Source organism: Hylobates moloch, unplaced genomic scaffold, assembly GCF_009828535.3.
Source record: "Hylobates moloch isolate HMO894 unplaced genomic scaffold, HMol_V3 SCAFFOLD_5, whole genome shotgun sequence".
NCBI lineage: Eukaryota > Metazoa > Chordata > Mammalia > Primates > Hylobatidae > Hylobates > Hylobates moloch.
The window spans coordinates 91,140,189-91,163,341 of NW_026652280.1; the positions used below are offsets into that span (position 1 = coordinate 91,140,189).

Sequence of the window (23,153 nt, forward strand, 5' to 3'; positions counted from 1 at the left end):
AGGCTCTTGTTCTCTACAGACAACTCTGAGCACCCCTCATCTGAGCTCCCCAAAGACATACAGGTACATCCACACCCAGACCTGCACATTGGGGTCCAGTTCTGGGGTCCGTCTCTCTCGAGGCCCAAACAGTCCCCTGCACCCTGGCCTCCCCGTCTCTGGGTCTACTGGAGGTGGAGCTGGTTCCCCTTCCTGCTCCTCTACGTGGCTCACGCTGGGTGGCGGGGGCGGTGGGCAAGGAGCTGGAGCCCCCAGATTGAGTGGTGCAGAAGGAAAAGCCAGGGAGGGGTGTCCTGCCCAGGGGTCTCTCTGCCACCCAGGGCCAGCCATGGGGAAGGAGGTGCATAGGGGCCTGGAGTACTCATGACTGGGGGCCACGTGCTGCTGCTCATGTCCACTGCCCCCCAGACATCCCCACACCAGGCCTGGGGAGCCCAGGGCCACCCACGCAGAACCCAAAACGCCTCTTGTTCCCACCCCAGGTGCTTGGGAGAAGGAAGTCCCCCCACCCCCCTACCCCGGGGCCATGCGGAGCAGTCACTGGAAGTGTCCCAGCTGTGCTATGAGCAGGTCACAAAGCTCCACAACAGGACCTGTCCAGGCCGGGACACCCGGTGACACTCCACTCCCTCAGCTTTCGCAGCCCCCGGGGGACCCTCCTCGAGGGCCCCATGTCTTCTGGGTTCCATCTCTTTGAGGTAGAAAATCTGAGGCCCCAAACTGCCCCCAAAGCAGGCAAAGGTCAGAGGTGTGGAGAGAGAGGATGGCGAGGATGGCCAGGGAGGGTCGTCCCAGGTTTCTCCTGCAGCCTGGCCCACATGTCTTCCTTTTCCATAGCCCCATCCCAGCATCGTGGCACCAGTGGGCTCCTGGTGGCACTGGCTGGATGCTGTAGCCTGCTGATGGCCACTAGCACATGCTGGGGACCTAAAGCCACATGGCTGAGTCACCGTCATTTGCTCCACAACCCCCTAGCCTGGCTTCTCAGACCTCAGCCTGCCCCCTCTCCACCCAGCCACTCTCCCTTGTGTGGAAGCTGGACGTACTCTAGAACCCACCCTGGAGACAGCCCCTGGGATGAAGAAACCAGGTCCTGTCCGGGTCCTAGCACCTGTCACCAAACATCCTCCAAAGTGAGGATTTTTCAGTCACAGGGCTCAGAAGGGCTGGGGTGGTGGTAGTTGGGGGACAGTAAGACCCCTTTATTCCTGCCAGACAGGTCCTCACTTTACCCCAAGGTCGACAATGGCGAACTTCTCCTCAGACACCCACCCACCTGGGCCAAGTCAGGCTGTATGTGTGTGTGTGTACGTGCATGGGCACTTGTGCACAGCCTAAGCACTCCCTGGCCACCACCAGAGCCCAACACCATGTGTGCACATGCGCAAACACACAAACATGGTGCTATCTGAGATGCAAGAAGAAGATGTCACCTTGAAGTGGGTCATTGTATCCAACAGCCCCACACGCACCCACAAAACCGCCTTAAGAAACTTTTCACTAAGGGCTTGGCGAACTCCTGAGATGTCTTAGCAGAATTTAGCGGTTTGCAGACATGTAAACGTGTCCCCCGACTCCCAGAGCTCAGGACGCTCCACCTACACTTACAAGGCTGAGAAAGGGCATATAAACTGCTATGGAAAAATTATAGTTATACCGGAATTTTTCTTTGTTCGCTATTAAATCTTTCAATATGTCAGAATACAGCAACTAACCTGACTGATTATACGTGTGGATATTCCCATCCCATGTTCTGCTGTATTTTCTTCTGCCACGCTTGATTCAGACTTTGAGAAACAAAATCCGAAGGAAGCAGCAAAAGACATTCCCAATCTACCTCCCTGGATGAAGCCACCATCTTTCCACCTACGTTTCTGTGCTCACACGACACGTGCAATCAGGACAAACACGCGTGACCCTGGGACCTCAGGTCTGAGCTGCCACTGCTTAGTGGCCTGCCTGCCGCCACCTTATCCTGGGCCTGGCCTCTGCCAGTCAGAGAGGCAGCATTAAGTCTGAGTCACACCATGCCAGGCCCCAGGCTCCTGTTGTGCAGAGCGAAACCCTAAGTCCCCAGAGTCACCCCAAGCCCTCACACACCAGGTCCTGCCACCTCCCTGACCTCATCCCCCACTGCTCCCTGCTCCCCTGTCTCTGAATGCTACAGGCTCCTCACAGCTCCCTCCACCTGCTCCAGGCACACGCCCCGTCCGGGTCTTGGTGTGTGCCATGCTCTCTGCCAGGAATGCTTGCCCCTGAAACCCCAACATCTAGACCTTCACCTCCATACAGAGACTCACAGCCCAGCCACTCCACTGAGAACTGCCGCTCCTCCCCTTCCACGTCACTTACCATTTCTTGCCCTCGAAGTAGTCAGTAGTCCACCCAAGGTTTTGGGAGTCTGAACTTATAAAAGATGGAAATGGAGTCAGCTTATTGTTTGTGGTATAGGTACTAAGTGGAAGTTAAGGCAGATTAATGAAAACAGTAAGGCAGACAGTAAAGGGTTAAATGAGAAACCAGGGACTAAATAAACTTTAAAAGGTGTAAGTATAAAGGTAACTATTAGGACAAAAATACAGGCCGGGCACGGTGGCTCACGCCTGTGATCCCAGCACTTTGAGAGGCTGAGGCGGGCAGATGACTTGAGGTCAGGAGTTCAAGACCAGCCTGGCCAAAATGGTGAAACACCATCTCTACTAATAATACAAAAAAATTAGCCAGGTGTGGTGGCGCCCACCTATAATCCCAGCTACTTGGGAGTCTGAGGCACGAAAATCGCTTAAACCCTGGGAGATGGGGATTTCAGTGAGCTGAGATCGTGCCACTGCACTCTAGCCTGGGCGACAGAGTGAAACTGTTTCTCAAAAATAAATAAATAAATAATACAACCTCCTAATTACCCAAATGTTTTTAAAAGAAAATAATATACATATTGTAAAGAAAACTACAACAGCAACCGTAACAAAATACACGCAATTATAAAAGACAATGACAGAGTTGAGACCAAGAATGTCAGTCATATGAATAAATGCAAATTAGCTTTACTTACCAGGAGAAAAATAGTTTGACTCACAAAATAAGACTCAACTATATGCTTCATATGAAAAACATGTTTTGAGTCTAAAGACACAAATGATTTAAAAGTAAATGAATAAAATATATACCATGCTAACAATGATAAAAACAAAAAGCCAGAATAGCCATATTAATCTCAGACAAAGCAGATTTCAGAGCAAAGAAAGTGACCAGGGATAAAGAGGCAGTTTCATAATGACAAATGTGTTGATTACTCAAGAGGACATAACAATCCTAAATGCTAATGCACCCAAGAACAAAGCTTCAAAACACATTGAACACATGGTATACTTGTACTGAAATATCATATGTACTCCATAAATATGTACAACTACTGTGTATCCACAAAAATGAAAAATAATGTAAATATTTTTTAAATGACAAAAGCAAAAAAATACATTAAACAAAAAGACGAATAAACTAAAGAATAAAGAACTGAAGAATAAAGAGAGAAATCCACAAATATAGCTGGAGGTTCTAACATCCTTCTCCCAAGAATTAATTAATAGAACAAGTAGATACAAAATCAGTAAGGATGTATCATTACTGATGTAGACTTGGACAATGCCATCATCAACCACATTAGTCTCATTGACATTTACAGAACAGTCCTCCCAATAACAGCAGTACACACTCTTTCCAAGCACACAATGGAGTATTTACCAAGATAAATCATATTCTGGGCCATAAATCAAGTCTTAATATATTTTAAGAGACCAAATTATATTAAGTATTTCTATAGCCATAAATGAATTAAAGTAGATGTCAGTAACAGAAAGGTATCTTGAAAATCCCTAAATGTTTTGAATACACTTTTAAATAATGCATACACCAAAGAAGAAATTAAAAAGGAAATTAGAAAATATTTTAAATTGGATAAAAAAAAACCCACAAAATTCGTGGATGTTTATACCACCAAGTGCCTGTATTAGAAAGGAAAAAAAAATTTTTATTCAATGACCTCAGGTTCCACCTTAAACTAGAAAAAAAAGAACAAATTAAAAGTAAGTAAGCAGAATAAAATAATTAAAAAGAAATTAATCAAATAACCAAAAAGAAAAAAATTAATGAAACCAAAAGCTGATTCTTTGAGATCCATAAATTTGCTAAAACTTTAGCTGACTGATTACACTAACAAAGAAAGCCGCACAAATTACTAGTATCAGGAATGAGAGAGGAGACATTGCTACAAATTCTATAGCTGTTTAAAGGATAATAACAGGATATTCTGAAAAACTTTATGCCAATACAATTAACACCTAGGTGAAATGAACATATACTTTCAAACACAAAAAATACCAAAGCCCACTCAAGGAGCAATCACCTGAATATAACTATTATCAATCACCTGAATATAATTATCAATCACCTGAATATAATTACCAATCACCTGACTATAATTATCAATCACCTATCAATCACCTCAATATAATTATCAGTCACCTGAATATAACTATTATCAATCACCTGAATATAATTACCAATCACCTGAATATAATTATCAATCACCTATCAATCACCTCAATATAATTATCAATCACCTGAATAGAACTATTATCAATCATCTGAATATAATTATCAATCACCTGACATAGCTATTACCATCACCTGAATATAATTATCAATCACCTGAATATAACTATCACCTCAATATAATTATTATCAATCACCTGAATATAACTATTACCAAGCACCTGAATATAATTATCAATCACCTGACTATAACTATTATCAATCACCTGAATAAAACTATTAAGTCAATTTAAAAATCTAGTTAACAATCTGCTCATCAAGCAAAGTCCAGGCCTACCTAAACAACTTTCCTGACAGAGTCCACCAAACACAGAGGGAAGAAATAAGACCAATTCTACACAAACTCCACCACTAAAAGGGAGAGAGAACACTTCCAGCTCACTCCTCTTGCCAGCACTACTCTAATACCAAAGCCAAAGATGTTACAAGAAAATATATAGACAATATCCCTCGTGAACCTAGATGTAAATGTTGTTGGCAAAATTTTAACAAGTCAAGTCCAATGATACACAAAAAGAATACTACAACATGACCAAGTGTGGTTTATCCAGGAATACAGAACCTGTGAAAATGAATCAGTATAGGCCGGGCGCGGTGGCTCACGCTTGTAATCCCAGCACTTTGGGAGGCCGAGGCGGGCGGATCACGAGGTCAGGAGGTTGAGACCACGATGAAACCCCATCTCTACTAAAAATACAAAAAAAAAAAAAAAATTAGCCGGACGTGGTGGCGGGCACCTGTAGTCCCAGCTACTCGGAGAGGCTGAGGCAGGAGAATGGTGTGAACCTGGGAGGTGGAGCTTGCAGTGAGCCGAGATTGCGCCACTGCACTCCAGCCTGCGCGACAGAGCAAGACTCCGTCTTAAAAAAAAAAAAAAAAAAGAAAATGAATCAGTATAATTATCATATTAAGAGACTGAAGTAGAAAAACCACATGATCATATCAAAAGATGTATCAAACAGCATTTGACAAAATTTAACACCCATTCATATTAAAAGCTCTCAGCAATAGTATTAGAGGGGATGTTTCCTTAACCTGGTAAAGACATCTATGGAAACCCAGAGCCAACATCACACTTGATGGTGAACAACAATGTGTTTCTTCTAAGGCTGGGGACACAGCAATGTTCACTTGTATTGGACATTGCAGTGGATGAGCTACCCAGTGCAATCAGGCAAGAAAAAGAAACAAATAGGCATCCACATTTGAAAAAAAGAGGTAAAAGAGTCTTTATTTTCAGAAAACATCATTAATAAAAGGAAATCAATGGAATTCATTTTTTCAAAAGCCACTAGAACAAATAAGTGAGTTTAGAAAGGTTGCAAGATTCAAGATAAATTTGCCAAAATGAATTTCAGTTCTAGATTAGAAGAAATACCATTGACAATAGCATAAAAAATATGAAATACTTAGGTATCTCACAAAAGATGTACAAAACCTATACACTAAAAACTATGAAACATCTCTGACAGAAGTTAAAAATCTAAATAAGTGGTATATAACCTCATATGTATATATATGAGATATATAACCCTTATATGTATAAGAGATATATAACCATATACATATTAGATATATAACCATATATATATATATATATATGAGATAGATAAACTTATTGATCAGAGGATTCAATATTGGTAAGACGTCAATCTCCCCATGTTGATCTTTAGGTTGAATGCAATCCCAAACAAAATTCTACCAGGCTTCTTTGTAAAAACTGGTAAGCAGCTTCCAAAATTTATATGTAAATGCAAAGGACCCAGAACAACCAACGCAACTTGAAATAGCAAAACAAAGCTGGCTAAATTACCCTAACTTATTTTAAGCCATATTATAGGGCTGTAACAATCCCAGTGTGTGACTGGCAAAAGGACAGATCAACGGATCACAGTAGGGTGTCCAGAAAGAGACACTTTTATGATAAACTGAACCTCTTAAAAGGAGTCAAGATGATTCACTGGGTAAAGGATACTCTTTTCAACAAATGACACTGGACCAGTCAGTCATCCATAAGAAAAAACACATGAATCTCCACCTATGTGTTACATGATAGAGAAAAATTAACTCAAAATGCATCCTAGGCCTAAATATAAGCACAAAAATTATAAAACTACTAGCAGAAAATCTTAGTAACTGTGTGTTTGGTAAGCATTTCCTAAATATAATGTGAAAAGCATGAAAAATATTTAAAAGGAAAAAGCTACATTTGACTTCATAAAATTGAAAATGTTTGGCCTTTAAAGGATACCATTGGGCCTGGAGCGGTGGCTCACACCTGTAATTCCAGCGCTTTGGGAGGCCAAGGCAGGGGGATCACTTGAGGCCAGGAGTTTGAGACCAGCCTAGGCAACAAAGTGAGACCCTGTCTGTACAAGAACTTTAAAAAGTTAGCACCTGTGATGGCACATGCCTACAGTCCCAGCTACTCAGGAGGCTGAGGTGGGAGGATCCTTGGAGCCCAGGAATTTGAGGTTGCAGTGAGCTACGTTTATGCCACTGCACTCCAGCCTGAGCACAGTGCATGACCCAGTCTCAAAAAAAAAAAAAAAAAGATACTATTAAATAAATGAAAAGGAAAGCCACCGCCTAGAGAATACATGTGTAAAACAAATATCTATGTAACCAGAATATACAAAGAACTTTTACAACTCAGATGACAAACAGCCCAATTTTACAGTGGGTGAAACATTTAAAAAGATATGTCACCAAAGATGTTCCCTGGATGCCAATGAAACACGTGAAAAGATATTCAACATCACTGGTCCTTAGGAAATGAAAGTTAAAACCACAGCAGGATGCCACGCACACCTCTTAGACTGGCTAACATGAAAATGACGGACCATGTCAAATGTTGATGAGTTAGTCGGTTTCTTAGTTAAAAATATACACCCACCACATTATCCAGCCATTCTATACCTAGGTATTTATCCATGAAGAAAGGAAATATAAGTCCCTACAAACACTTTTATACAGAGTCCACCAGCACACGAGTGGATAAACAGACTACAATGCGTCCATACAATGGGATACGGCTCAGCAATGAAAAAGGGATGAATTATTATGTGCCACAGCCTGGACAACTCTCAAATGTGGAGCCAGACAATAAAAACCACACACTGTATAATTCCACTGACAGCAAGCCCCAGAAAACGCCAACCGTCTACACTGACAAGACAGACCAGGGGTCCCCTCCGGAGCCAGGAGCAGCGGAGAAGGGCCCAGTGACGGGAGCGAGAAGCCTTCTGGGGGTGACGGATGTGCCTGCTGTCTCAATTGTGGTGATGGTCCCGTGGCACACACCCATGTCCAGATTTGTCAGATCGTACATTTTAAACAAGGCCGTCTACTCTACGCCAATTAGACCTCAACAAGGCTGATTTTTTTGTTTGAGTGAGCAGAATAAACAAAACTGAGGTTATGGCGGTTCCTGGCTGAGGCGCCTCCTTCGCAATTCGCGTGACTTTGGTGGGCACGGGGCCCTTTACACCTGCTTCCCCAGCACCTCTTTCCCTGCCCCCGCCAGGGGAGGAGGCACCGTCCACCAACACCCTTTTGCCCTGTTAGCCATTGGCTCTGGACTGAGAACCTTCATGCCGAATGTCCCCGCACCCTTGGCACAGCCCCGGGAACTGCGGTCCTGGTATGACCTGAATTTCACACACGAGGAAACTGAGGTGCAGAGAGGATTGGTGACATGTGTAGACCCATTGGGAAGTCTCAGGAGTCTGGATCCCCCCATATCCTGGAGTTTCTCCAGCAAGGTCTGGGAGTCTTTCTGCAATCCCAGGCTCCAGGACCATGGAGGGCCACAGCAGGCACGGCGACAGCCTCTGAGGCCCACCCCAAGCCAGGGGACCCCACGCTGCAGCTCTGCGCCAGCCTTTCACAGGAGGGGTGCAGAGGCCTCCAGAGGCTGCCGACTGGCCCCCAAACCCCCTTAACTGATGTCTGTGCGAGGACCGGCCACAGGACCCAGGCCTCAGCACCTCTAACAGGGGCTCCATGAACTCTGGGGAGAAACTACAAATTCTTACAAACTCCTGGGATGAGAGGGGGTTTTCCCAGGGTTCTAGAACTCCTCAGTGGTCTAACAGATGTCCTCATTTAAAAAAAAAAACCCAAAACACCTGAGCCTGAGATGAAGCGAACTTGAGCAGAAGGGGGCTTTCTGGGAAGGTTCAGAGTATCCTAACGGTGGGGACAAAGCCCTGCTCACAAGCATCCCGAAAACGGCGTCCCCATGGCTTTGTCCTCAATCCCAGGCTTTCATAGCCACCGCCAGGTCCAGGGACCTGGCTGGGTAGGCAACACTGAGAACTGACCAACGAACAGGGCCCAGCTCAGTCCCTCCCCCGAGGACAGCAGCCATCCCCGACCCTCCCCAGCCAGTTTCAGAAAATGGTCAGTGAGAAGAGACACAGGCCCCGCTAAAGAAAGCTAAAATGAAATAAAGACGCTCGCCCTTCCCCCAGGTTCCCCACCAAATGCTGCTCTGAATGCACAAATTATTCTCAGCACATGGTGCTCAGAAACTGACCAGATCATCGCCCCGCCAGGAAAAGGAGCTGGCCTGCGCCTCTCGGCACACACTTGACATTTTGTTCTCATCCAGGCTTCCCATGCTGACAGTTTCTGGACTAAATGTGCAAATGGAACGTGGCCCCAAGGGGGTCTCTTTCCCTGCCTGCCCGAGGTCCAGGGCTGGGTGTGCACGTGTGCATGTGTGCATGCAGGCACGTATCTGAGCCTGAACGTGCACACACACGTGAGTGTGTCCACATGGGTACCTATGTGTGCATGTGTCCACACGCCCATCCGTGCACATATGTCTGTGCGTGTGTGCCCGTGCATCCTCTTCTCCATAAGGCATCTAGGCTGGACACGAGTGTGTTTTCCAACCCCCGACTTCAACTACCTTGACCATGACCAAGTCTGGAAAACTCACCACCAGCTCACAGCCGCCCAGGACTTTTCTCAGTCCAACAGGGATTGGCTTCACCTAAAAATCTAAATGCAGTCCCCTCACAGCAAGTCCCCAGGCTGTGCTCTCTGCCTCCCGTTGCCACCCTAGAGGGCACAAAGCTGTGAGGCCCAGAGGTCCAGAAGGCACCTTCCCAAGTGGCCAGGAGTCAAGACTGCATATTTGGGGAGGAGACTATTGTCCCCAATTGCCAGGGTCCTAAAGACACCTGAAGGGAACATCCACTCCTCCTGAGGCCAGCTGGAGCCGACCTTGGGGCTGAGAGCATCTCCCACAAGCTACTGAGGAGGCTGCTGGCAGCCCCTGGCCCCAGGTACCCCAGTCATCCCACCAGGCATCCCGTTGGCCACAGTTTTATACCCGGGAGAAAGAAAATCTCGTGGGAAGAGCTGTCTAGGCCTGGCCCTGAACAGGGGGCTGGGATCTGAGGTGCTCGAGCTGCAGCTCCTGACCCCGTGAGGCCACACCGAGCCCTGTCCCCCCACCTGCAAAGTCACATGATGACACATTTCAATGGTGCACGGCCAGGGCCTCTGGTTTTCACTCTGTGTGACCTGGGAAGCCAAGAACATAATTAGAACTCATCTGAATGTAATGCCCTAGGGGGTTCCCCTGGCACCTGCCCAGCCCCCTCCCCAGGCTGCTGCCCAGCATCAGAGGAGACCTCCGGCTACCTCCTCGTCCAGGGGCACAGCGGGTGGACCCCACTGTGCAGTACCCCACGGCCAGTGGGCCCCACAGGGTGGATCCTATTATCCTCCAATGACTTCCCTGGCAGCCCCCTAGGAGCCCCACATGCAGTGCCAGTGCCAGCTCCCCCACGTCTGCCTGCACCCAGCCTGCTCAGCCCGTCCTGTTGTGTTGTGTCAGCTGCTGCCCTGCGCTTCAAGCGAGGCTCTCCAGCTGGCCAGGGTCAGATGTGAAAACAAGGCCCTAACCCAACCCAGCCCGCCAGCTCCCCTGCACCAGAGACCCCCACCGAACGTGGCACTCACTGATGAGGCTCTTTCCAGCCCTCAGGCAGAACATAAAGGAAACACCTGTCCCCACGGCCGCATACTCTAATCCCACTAAACCCGAATGGAGAAGCCTGGGGGCTCCTGCAGCAGGCGCGCCCCCCACCAAGGTCTGACTTTTGTCCTGGACTATGGGGAAGGCGGGAGAGAAAACACGGGAACTGGCCTGGGAGAGCTGGAAAGCCACGGCCGCCCTTCACCAGGGATGCAACTTCCAACCAGACCCAGGGCTGCAGAGAGTAGAGCACCATGGCGGCGTTGGGGCGTTGGGGGGAGGCCTCCAACAGCCTGGGTGCTTGAGGGTCCCCCTACCCTTTCCAGGGGCTGGGGGCTCCCACTCCAGTAAGGCCCTTCCTTCCGACACAGAGCCCCTGCCCGGGCTGAGCCCCAGCCCTGGCAGAGCCCGCAGGTGCCCTGCTCAGCCCCAATTCTGCCTGTACCTGAACCCAGGCCGCGGGCTCTCTCATTACCAACCTGGAGCTGAATCATCACAATTTCTAAAAAGAGAAGAAAGAGAAGCGAGTGCGGTAGGGGGAGTTAGAGAGACCACCGAGACACCTGGCACTGGGGAGAGAGACCTGGAGACCACGCGTGCCACACAGGCCAGGCACTGGGGGGTGGTGGGGAGTGCTGGCTGCTGGGCAGGCATCTGGCTGGGTTTGGCTTCCTGGTTCCTCTTGCCCCAGAGGGAGATGGGCCCATCCTAGCCCTGCTTCCCTTCCTGCCAGCCTTTCCCAGGGGCTTCCAGGAAGGCGGGACGAGGGATGCTCCCTACGGCCGGCACAGCCATCGGCTTGGCTCCCAGGCTGCCGCTGTGGAGTCCGCACAGGGTCACACGCTTGTGGGGCCTCTCACCAGAGCTCCCGCAAAGATGTCAGGTATTGTCTAAGATGCCAGCACCTGCCTAGCATAAGCCCGTTCCTCTAGCCACTCGATGCTCTGGGAAGATTGCACTCCTGTGGCTGGAAAACAGAGAAGACAATGGAATGGGCCAACAGGGCCCCAGACTCTCCAGGCAGCGGCCGGTAGGAGCTTCTACCTGGCCATTATGGGGTCTTTCTGGGGCCCAAGAGGACTTGCCACCAGGCACAAGTCAGGCCCCCATCCCCTTTTCCTTCAGGGGGCGCACCTGGCGGAGATCTGGAGGAGGTGTTCTGATGGAGGAGCGATGGAGAACAGGCACCTTGCCCCCCAGAGACACCACGGGCTGCCAACGGGACATCGTCCACTCATGCCTCGGCTGCCCCACCCTGGCCGGAGCACCATGGGCTGAGAGTGCCTCCCTTGAAGCCCCAGGTTCCTCAAACCCAGGGTGGGGCTCCCTGCCTTCCCTCTGCACAGCCTCCCTGGAGGAAAGACGCTGACTAGCGGTTCCCAGGTTCCGGCCCGGGGTGTCAACCCCATTCTCACAAATCACTCGGACCGAATCGGCTTACGTGTTTTTTGAGAAGGTTTAAAAAATCTTGCAGTTTCCTCTACCTCCTGCCCCAGGCCCCTCACCACCCCCCACCCCACCTCATCTTGTTCTGAACAAACTTGATATATATGACAATTCTGGCCTGCAAAAGATAACGTGAGGCCCGTGTGTGGGCTGCACAGAGGAGGCCTTTGTTACAGAAAACGATTCACCATAGGGCCCCTCCACACACAAGGCCCCGTATACTCAGGGAAGGTTCCAGTTCCAGCCCAGGATTCCCACTTTCACGACTCTCCCGCAAGCAGATTTTGCATGAAGGAATGTCAGCTGTCCTCCTCCCAAGCAGCTGCCTTCAGACAGGAACGCAGCCAATCCAAACCCTGTCAACCGCGGTCCTGGGACTGGGGACCTGGCTGGGGCATAAATGATGTCCATCGTGGTGGAGACGGCCTGCCTGCTGCCTCTGCCCTGGGCCCCACAGAGGGGCCTGTGAGCCCTCCAACTCGTCCACACAACATCCCTGGGGCCAGGGGACTGTCCCCAGGCCTCCATGTCCACCACCCTTCCCTGCCCAAGAGATACCATGAAGGGAAGGCCAGGCAGGGCTGCTCCAGGTCAAAGAAGCCGAAACCACGTGACAGCCATGTGCAGTGAGAAAAAAACAGCCACACTCACTGGGACCAGTGACAAGATTTGAACACAGGCTGTGAAATGAACAGCGGTGTCCCGAGAGTCGGACACCCTGGCTAAGTTGAAGGTCCTCATTCCAGAGGATATACACGGGCTTTATAGGGAGAAAGGGTCACACTGCCTCCAACTTACTCTCAAATGACTCAGGATAAAAACAAAGCAGGCTGGGTGCAGTGGCTCACGCCTATAATCTCAGCACTTTGGGTTGGCTGAGGCGGGAGGATTGTTTGAAATCAGGAGTTCAAGACGAGCCTAGGTAACATGGCAAAACCTCATCTCTACAAAAAATACAACAATTAGCTGGGCATGGTGGCACGCACCCACAGTCCCAGCTGCTCAGGAGGCTGAAATGGGAACACTTGAGCGCGGGAGGCTGAGGCTGCAGTGAGCCGTGAGTATGCCGCTACTCTCCAACCTGGGCAACACAGCAAGACCCTCTCTCTCAAAAAAATAAAAATAAAAATAAAAAACCAACAACAAAAAACCCCACAAAACCCATATAGGTTTTTGCATATAGAGAGAAACGTGCAGAGCAAATGGCAGAAGATGAAAGCCACTGCTGACCTGGCAGAGGGTGCCTGGGAGCTGCTCGTCCTGACAAGCCTGAGATTAAATCAAAATTCAGACACCCAGGAAGAAAGACCCAGACTGTGGAACCAAAAGGCCCTGCGCCAACCTGGGCACTGTACAAACGTGGGGCACGGTGGGCTGGCACCGGGCACATGCTCTCCCACTTCTATTTTCCCAGAAAATAAAATTGTTACTACTTCGAATGCAAGTTTAAATGCCCCTAGCAACTGCTCTTTCCAAAAGTATCCTGCCAAATAAATAGCATAGCAAACCTTTCCTGGAAGGTCAGATAGTAGGGATCTTAGGTCCTGTGGGCTGCATGGTCTCCATGGCAGGACTCAAATCTGCCATGGCACAAAGCAGCCAGAGGCATTAGGCCCTCGAGTATGTGGCACTGTGTGCTAATAAAGCTTTATTTACACACACAGGAAGCCACCCTGTGGGCCATGGTTTGGACTCCTGGGTTGCCCTCAAATTCATATGATGAAGCCCTAATCCCCAGTACTCAGAGTAAGACCTTGTTTGGAAATGGGGTCCCTGCAGATATGATTAGTTAGGAGGGGTCACAGTGGAATAGGGTAGCCTCCAATCCAGTAAGACTGGTGTCCTTACATAGAGGAGAACTTTGGCTCCAGACTCACACACAGGGAGGATGCCCTGTGAGGTAAAGGGAAGGACTGGGGGGGATTGGGGTACTACATCTAGAAGACAGTTGCTAGCCACCCTCAGAAGCTGGGAGAGGCCTCAGAAGAACCAGCCCTGCCCACACCTGGGTCTCAGCCCTCCATCGTCCAGAGCTGTGAGAGGGCGACCTCCACGGTTTAAGCCGCCCAGCCTGGGTCCCCCATCACGCAGCCCGGGTCGACTCTCACGATCCATGTGGCTGGAGATAGGCCCAGCGGTCCCTCTGGCAGGCTGGAGGCTGGGAGGGAGAGCCACGCCCTGTGTCCGGTTTTGAAGCACAGCCTGGGAAGCCACTGCTGTGGCCCAAACCAGCTCTGTTGGTTTCCAGACCCGCCTGAGAGAGGGAGGTCCCAAGAAGCTGTAGCGGGTGGCCTCAGAATCACATTTTACCCTCCCAACCCTCAGCGTCTCGCTGGGAGGCCGCAGCATGTCTCCCCAGGTCCTCTGCCTCCGCAGGCCAGGCAACTGCTGAGCCCTGCTAGCCACCCCATGGGGCAAGGCAGCACCAGCCCCCACTCTAACAAGGCACTCGGGGCACCCACCCCAGCCTCTCTTCCTTCCATAACTCTCGGGGGTTGAGCAATGGTGCATGAGAGACTCCTGTAAGAGCCGCAGGCAGTGTGGATGGTATGTTTATCACCACGTACAGGAAGCCTGGTGGGGCCGGAGTCTGCTGCAGCCTGGCACAGCAGGAAATTTCTAGAATCCCTTAACACGGCCCAGCTGAGCACCCCTGCTGCCCTGCCCTCAGCCTGAGCTCCTGTCACAGGCAGGGAGCGGGCCAGCCTTCCTTCAGCAGCCCCTGGCCTGTGCATGGGGCTGGGTGGCTGGGGACAGCAGCGGGTGTGCTAGGCAGAGCATGTGGCCAGTGAGGCTGGACCAAGGCTGTCCCGGGGAAGCAGAACCACGGGGTCTTCATGCCATGCCCCGTGGGCCTCAGGCTCTGAGACTGTGGCTTCATCAGCGCCCCTGCCCCCCAGCTGTGCATCCCACACCCCGAAGCAGAACACTCAAGGCAGGGCGCCCATCACAAGCACAGGCTGCCTCCGGGGAGCAGCAATGCCAGGGTTCCTCTCCTAAACAGCTCTCAGAACAAGGCTGATTCGATGCCCAGCAAAGCGGCCTCAGAAAGGAGCATTTTGATGGATTCCCAGAGGCAGGGGGGCTGGTCCCGGGTCTTCAGGAGGTACCAGTCACCTGACCGCCCTCTCTCAGGTGCAGAGTGGGTGACAGAGATGCTTTTAGGACGCTCTACAGCCAGCACATGAGAGAGACACCACAGGGCTCTGAAAGGCAGTGAGTGGGTTGCACAGGGCTCCCCAGGACCAGGAGCTCCTGGTGGATGGGGATTTCAACAGCTCCAGTGTCACTAAAGGGGAAGGCAGGAGGGACTTGTATCCGGTGGTCCTCAGTGATCAACACTGGACTCTGGGAGCCGGCCACGTCACTTCTCCTGTCCCCACAGGGCCGTGGCTTCAAGTTCCGCTTGGTGGATTCTGAGCCTTTGTTCTTGGAACTCTTGCCGGGACATCAGGGGTCGACCCTGACCCGGGAGGAGCCTTGCAGCTGAAGCTGGGTGGCAGCTGAAGCTCAGCCCACCTGGGTGTCCCCAACTGCCCCAGACAGACACTTGGGCCTACCCTGCTCCACCTGCCCCTGGTCCACTTTCACCTTCGCTACCCTTACCCGCCCAAAGCCTGCAGGCCAGTGTCTAGCGTCCTTTCACCCTGAACAGGCCCCGAGAGCCTCTGCCTCCCTGGGGTGGGCTCCAGGCAGGGTCTCAGGACAGATGAATGAGAAGTTTCTCCTACAGGCTCACAGGGCAGTGACCTCAAGTCTGGCTGGGCAGAGCTGCAGGCCGCCCCGTGCCCTGGGGGGCTGTGCAGACGGAGGGCCCACATCTGTCAAGTCCTCTGGGCCTAGCTCCAGGGGCTCAGTGCAGACAGGAACCAGGGCTCCGGCCCACACATACACAGGGCCCTACAGTGAGGATCTCAGGGGTGCAGAATCTCAGTCCAGCTCTGCCTTTCATGAGCCCATGGTCTGCTTGCACATAGATCCTGGCACACAGTAGGTGCTTAATAAAGATTTGCTGGCCGAACAAATGCAGGCGGAAACAACCCTGCCAGGGAGACGATGACTGCATTCTGAAGCCTCAGAGTGCCCTGGGCGGTGGGGATCGTTCTTGACTGGGTAGCTCCCGAGTGACAGGGACAAAAAGACAAGTGAGCCCACAGCCCCACAGAGGGACACGACTCTTCTCAGAACACCCTGCAGCCCTGAGGAGGGAGTGGGTACCCCCGTCCCTGGGCAGCCAGTCTAGTGGGGAGTCACCCCTGAAGCAAGTGTGCAGGATGGGGCTTCGTCAGACCCATAGGAGCTCACCAGGCAGGGCGAGGCAGGCAGGGAGGAAGAGAACCCTTAGCGGGCGGCAGCTGCAGAGGGAATCAGACCTCGGGGTGGGTTGAGGAAAATCCTGAGTCACCCACTGGTTCCCCAACCCGGGCAAAGGTGCCTTTGCCTCTGCGTCTTTTCCCGGCAGCGGCAGAAACGGTGCTGCGGGAAACCGCCCGAGGCCGCGCGCAGAGCAGGCTCCTCATCAGAGGAGCTGCGGGTCCCAGGTGGAAAACACCAGGTGAGGACCTGCGGGCTGCGGGCGCCCTGAGCAAGCGGAGGCCAGGGCGCTGAGGACAGGACCCGACCTTGTTCCACAGAGAGGGCGCCGCCCAGGGCCGTCACGGAGGCCCAGAGAGTCTCTACAGGGTCTCACTTTGCTGCTGGGAGGGAAACTGAGGCCTTGCTCTGAGCTGGGAGGGAAACTGAGGCCTCGCTCTGTGCTGAAGGGGCAGCAGAAACCCAGGCAGTGGAGGCTTCAGCTGGCGGGAGGGGTGGGCCACCGGGCGGGGCGGAGGGAGCCTCAGCAGAGGGGAGGAAGCCGCAGCGATGACCTCATCCCCTAGGCCTCCGGGGCCGCAGCTCACGGGGTTTTTTAACCACAGGCATTGCAGGACAATTCCCTGGTATGTTCACCACCAAAGGCGCGGACTAGCCGTGTTTGTGTTGTGCTTTTGAGTGCCTCTCTCTTTGTGTGGGGTTTGACAAAAGCTATGATCCTGGAGACAAAAGCCAGGCCCTCACCTGGGCCAGGGCAGGGTCTCATTGCAGAGAGCAGGGGGCCAGTTTCTGGCAGCAGCCGGCCTCGGCAAGAAACAGGAGAGCCACCCAAACCGGGAACTCCTTCCCAGGCAAGAACACACAAAGCACACACACGTCAGACACACGAGTGCACACACACACCAGGCATATGTGTACGCATGTGGGCACGGAGCTACCTACAGGCACACACACGTACACTGAGTGCACACATGCACACGTGTGCCACTTCCACAGACATGGGCACACAGACGTGCACATGCATGTACGTACACACGTGCACACACAGCCCCCTCTGAATTCAGAAACCAGGTTGGGGCCCTCTTTGCAGCCCAGGAAGTGGCTTTCCTCCCTGGGAGGCCTTGAGGAAATCTCCCTGCCCCAGCAGATTTCCGACGTGGTGTTCACGTGCTGTTCACGGTGCCGGCCGGACCCCAGCCGAGACCAGATTCCTCCCGAAATGGCTTTTTCAGGCCCACCGCATATCCCTGGTTCAGCAGAATGCCTAATCCCTCCGAGGCCGCACTGGGGTTTCCTTAGCAGTGCTGAGATAACAGCTTTCTGGCACTGCAAAGCTGGGCGTACGAAAAGAAACGAGAAAACAGGGGCTCCCTGGGAACACACCGCTTTGATCAACTTTTTCCCCAACATTTAAACATCGTGCTCTCGGAATCCCTCATGCGAGTCCTGCACTCGTCCGGCCCCTCCTGGGTTCCCCAAGGCTGTGGTTTGGGCTCCCCGCGCTCAGCACTCCTTGGTGGGTGCCAGCAGCTCCTGAGTTGCATGTAACACGAGCGCCCTCTGGCGTCTGCAGGCGTTCCCGCCGCCTGGCCCCAAGGGCTGCAAACACCTTTGCTTCTCGTACCTCCCCCCAGCGCCCCCAACCGTCCTTCCTGCAACCCTGCACAGCCTTCCTCTGCTGGAGTCAACCCAACAGCCCTCCTCACTCCTCCAAGGCCTGAAGCCTCGGGAACCTGCTGTCAGGCCCTTCCCCAGGAAGTCCCCGACTTCTGCCTGTGCTCTGATCCCCACAGCCCTGCGCCTGCTGTCCGCTGGAAGCTGTGAGCCCTGGGAGGGGTCCCTGCCTGCCCTGCCAGCACCAGCTTACCTCCTTCTCACTGTGCCCCTCCCACCTGAGCGCCCCCTCCTCCAAGCAAGTGGTCACTGTTTCCCCACCCAGAGCCCACGCCTCAGTCTCGGCCCTGCCTTTGATGTGTCTGTACATCTGCCTCTCAAGGCCGGGCCCACGGCTGCCTCAGTCTCTGCTGTGTCCCCAGCGTGCCCTCACCATGGCCATGACTGACAGCTGGACCCTCAAATCCCCTTGAAGGATTTGTCTCCACGTGGCCAGTGCTTCGAGAGACTGCTGGGAAGTGTGGCAAGGCGAGTGGGAATGTGTCTCCATCATGCAGGGGCAGCTGAAGCCGGGAACACATACCAAGCTGGGGCGTCCTCGTCGGGCAACTCTGGCCTATGGACTTGATGCAGGGAGGGACATGCAGGGAGGGACATGCACGGCCAGGAAGCACCATGCGGAGCCTGTGGGGTTAGCGCGGCCATGGGGTCCCACCCTCAGGGAGTGTGGAATGGCCTGAGGCAGACAGATGCTTGTGAGCCTCCCAGAGCCGCACCAACCCCAAAACAGGGCAGGTCGGCGGGGATGGTGTGCAGGATAGTGCCAAGCAGAGGCCTGAAACCTGACAAAAGGCTGAGTGCTGACACTCCCGAGGACAGCCAGGTCCAGGGCAGAGGGCATGCAAAGGCCCTGGGGCAGCCAGGAATGTCCAAGGCTTGGCCTGGAGTGAGTGAGCCCAGGCTGGGGGAGGTAGAGTGGGGAGTGTTATGGGTGACGGGCCTGAACGTGGCACCTTGGGGAATGTAGCTTAAACGTCACAGGGAACTTCTGGGATGATCAGGTTTTTGTCTTAGAAAGTCCTCCCCAGCTGCTGTTCGCAGGGTTGCCTGGTGAGACGTAGGTGTGGCAGGAAGGTAGCTGGCATGACAGAAGGGACAAGGGAGGCGGCCAGGGTCTCTGCCTTCCAAGCAGTGGAAAAGGCAGAGGGGACTGCAAGGGGGACTACAGCAGAAAGGGGGCTCTCTGCTTGGGGCTGTGGGCTGCTTCTCTGCCATGCCATCCCAGAGGAGAGGGAGCTGCAGGGCAGTGAAAGGCCTGGTTCCTGCTGACCAGGGGTTTGTGGCCACAGTTCAGCAAATAGCCACCAGGTGGCGCACAGACCCCAGGGATGCGCGGACAGTGGGCAGGGCTGCCGGGATGAGGACCATCTTGGAGGCTTCCCTGGGGGCACAGCTCAGCACTGTGCCTTGAAATCTAGGGTCTGCCCTCCTGCCTGGGCAGGGCTGCATCCTAGGGAGCAACCCTACCTGGTCTGCTCCATGCCCCTGTCCCCTGCCTGGTTTAGATGCTGCACGGGGGCCCTGGGTTGCTCTGGTGATTCTAGAGCTGCAGACGGACATGTGGAGCCCAGGGCACGTCTAATTCTTGAGCTGTAGATGGACACGTGGAACCCAGGGCACGTCTAATTCTTGAACTGCAGACGGGCATGTGGAGCCCAAGGCACGTCTGAAGGTCCCTACAGGTCGGGCCTGGGTGCAGGCTTCTCCAGGCTTCGCCCTCCCAGCTGCCTGGGAGATAACCACCTAGGAAGTCAGGACCTGAACTTGGACGCTGTGGTGCTGACAGACAGTCCTGGCTGGGCAGGGGCACCTGGGTGGGCTCACGTTAGCACCGGGGCTCCATTTAAAATCAAGCAAGTCCCAGGCCACCTGGGGGGCAAGGGGCTAACCACCCAGATCCAAGTTAGTACGTGAGGGACAGGACAGGCAGGATCTCACGTCTCACACACAACACAGTCATGAACACACATACATACACATAGGTACACACACAGCAACACATATCTATACATAAATACACACAACACAGCCATGCATAAACATACAATACATGCTCACAGGCACACAGTACAATGTGCCTATATGTGGCCACATTCACACATGTACATGCTCAGATACACATGCGCACATGTACACACATTGAAACAGAGCCAAACATGCATGAAAGTCCTCACGTGCTCATGTGCATGCACACTTACATAATACTCAGATACAGATGCACACTTAAGAACACAGCTCACCCATAAACACACACGTGTGTACACACAGCCACACGTGTACACATTCCTGTGCATATGGGCACTCACATACACACATGTACACACACCTGCAGAGGTACAAAGGGCCTCACACGGAGACCCTCCAGGGGAATGTTTGGCAGCGCGGCTCTCACAGCCTGGGAAGCACTGGCATCCTTGGCCCCAGGCCCTCCAAGGACAACTACCAGGTCAGGGATCCCCCACAGACCCAGCCCCCATGGCAGAACCAGCAAAGGACATGCCGTGCCCACTCCTGCAGTTGAGCCAACCCTGTCAGTTGGCCAGGGCAGAACATCCTCCTGCTAGACATGGCCAGAGACTTGGCTGGGTGCTCACCTGAGAGCCAGGTCTGTGGTGGGTGAGGAGGACTTGGGGATCCTGGACAGGTACCTTGGGGACCCCATAAAACATAAGGCCCATGCTGCCAAGGCTATTGGACGTCGCCGTGTGGGGGAAGGACGGCCTTGCCCCAACCAAGATGGCACCACAAGACGACACACACACCCCACTTCACAGGGGCAGTGCAAAAGTCTGAACAAAGTATGAGAGTACAATGTGATAGGACATGAAACTCACATGCCAGGACCAAGGGGGTTTGTTCCAGGAAGGCAAGGCGGGCCCTTCACTGACAGGAGCACCTCACAGAAGCAGGAAAGACCCCTGACCAGAATCCACACGGTCACCGTAAAACCACGCCAGGCATCGGACCTGAAGGGCCCTTCCTGAGCACGGGAGGTACACACCCCCCGCCCAGCAGCCAGCCTGCCCACGGAAGCCAGGAGGGCCCAGCTGGCCGCAGGCACCACCCCCAGCTCTGGACAGACCCAAGCAGCAATCTGCCCTCCTGGCAGGCATCCCTTATCTGGAAAGGCAAAAGATGCAAAGGACAGAGGGAAAAACTTCTACGACCACATCATGAGAAGTAGCGGGGCCACAGGCTGTAGCAGAAATTAACAGCTTTCGCAGGTGCCAGAAAAGTGCCTGGAAAACATGACAGACGAAACTCCCTATGTGATGGCAACAATAACAACTTATTCTCATCAATATTATTATTATCAGGAATAGACTTAAAAACTGCCTGAAATCTGCACAACGAAACCATAAAATGCTGCCCATAAACACACACACACCACGCTCCTGGAGGCCACCGAGGTGTCAGTCTCCCCCAGTTCATTCACCCACTGCCTTCGAGTTTCTTCCCGGGGCTGGATAAGGTGATGGCAACGTTCACTGGGAAAAGCAAGGCTGCAAGCACCACCAGCAAACCCCTGAAAAAGAAAGCCCTGCCGAGGCACAAAGTGGCATCATGAAATTGACTTTAGTACTGGGACCACCAAGTCGGTAGGGCCCTGGTAAAGGAAAAGTCCAGCAGACCAGTGGGACAGAATAGAAAAACCCCAAAGCAGACCCTTCCTACTGCCTCTGGATGTCTGGTTTACAGAGAAGACGGCCCCTCCAGTCAGGCAGGACAGACGGACTATGGAAAACATGGCGCTGGGAGAACTGGGAAGACGAAGGAAGAGTGACAGCAGGCCTGTGCCTCACACCACTTAACCAGGAAACTCCCAGCCACCATGGAGCACACACAGTTAACCTGGTCAGGGCTGGAGGAAACCACAGGTGAATTCTTTCAGCTATGGCTCAAGGTCCAGAAGCAACAAAGGAAAGGTAAAACGGACTCCCTAGAAATGAGACTGACACCACTGCTGAGGCCATCGTGAGAGGACTCTGGAGCCCGGAGGGACAGGCTCCCCTGGCCAGGAAGACACGGCGCCAAAAAGCAGCATGAAACCAGCCCAGATCTGCCCGTGCATGCCGAGAGTTGAGTCGTGACTCTCTCTTCCTTTGCAGATACTGGAAATATTCCACGACAAGACAGGAAAACACAAAAGCCCAGCCACGGAGAGGTGCTGGACCCAGTCCTGCCGGAGTCCTGCTGCCCACGGCCCACATTCAGGCGGCTTCCGTGGGGACCCCGTGGGCCCCAGACACAGCCGGCCCCCTGCACCCCGCCTTCCGGGCAGCCTCACAGCCAGATGAACTTTGGGGTTTCCCACCAGGCTATGAGCCTGCCCTGCCCTGCTCTCAGCACCTGCCCGGCAGAAATGGCACAGACACCGCTCAGGCCGATGGAAGGGACCATCCAGGTGCCTGGGGTGGGGGTTGCTGCTGGAACACGAGCAGGGCCCATGTGCCAGCCATAACCCAGGAGCAGAGTCACCCAGACCCCAGGGACACTGTGCACGAAGGCTCAGGCAGGCCTTTGCTGGCCACAACGCCAGTTCTACCCTACCTCCTCCTTCCTTCCTTCCAGCCCAGCTTGGAAGCCCCTCCTCCAGGAAGCCCTTTCAGACCACCAGCTCCAGGCTCCTCTCAGTCCTTGGTCCCCCTCGCCTGTGGCACATACATCCTGAGTCACTTGGCAAGTGTGGGGGCTGGGGAGGTGCCCCCTGTATCAGGGCAGGGCCAATGTGTGGGCAAGGGGCCGGGAGCGGCTCTACCCCACCTTATGGGGCCCAGCGCCAGGGAGATGCCAGCTTCCAGGGCAGCCATGACATCCAGCCACGCCCTCAGACGCTACGTACCATCCAGAAGAGAGTCCCCGTGGCCAGGGCGGCATACTGCTCGATGGTGGACAGCACACTGAAGATGAGGCAGACCAGGACAATGAGGAAGCTGCAAGACAGGGACACGGCAGTCAGCATCACGGCCTCTGCGCATCCCACAGATGCACCCGGGGAGTGGAGGGGCCCCTGGCCTCAGCCCCGCCCCAGGTAGGAACAGACAGTGCTTCGAAAACCCAGTCGTCCATTAGCTGGTGAGCACACACTCGAGGTAGGTCCGCACAAGGGATG

The 23,153-nt window shown here is 53.1% G+C and overlaps 1 protein-coding gene across 5 annotated transcripts in view; it reads right to left on the minus strand.

The window, feature by feature from the left end:
• The window catches only part of KCNQ1 (potassium voltage-gated channel subfamily Q member 1), a 396,978-nt gene that overhangs the window by 297,779 nt on the left and 76,046 nt on the right, over window positions 1-23,153 (minus strand). For all 5 annotated transcript variants that reach the window (XM_058439073.1, XM_058439070.1, XM_032153801.2 and 2 more), the window contains exon 2: window positions 22,884-22,974. In XM_058439073.1, coding sequence (XP_058295056.1) covers window positions 22,884-22,974 — 91 coding nt within the window. The remainder of the gene's footprint in view (window positions 1-22,883; window positions 22,975-23,153) is intronic.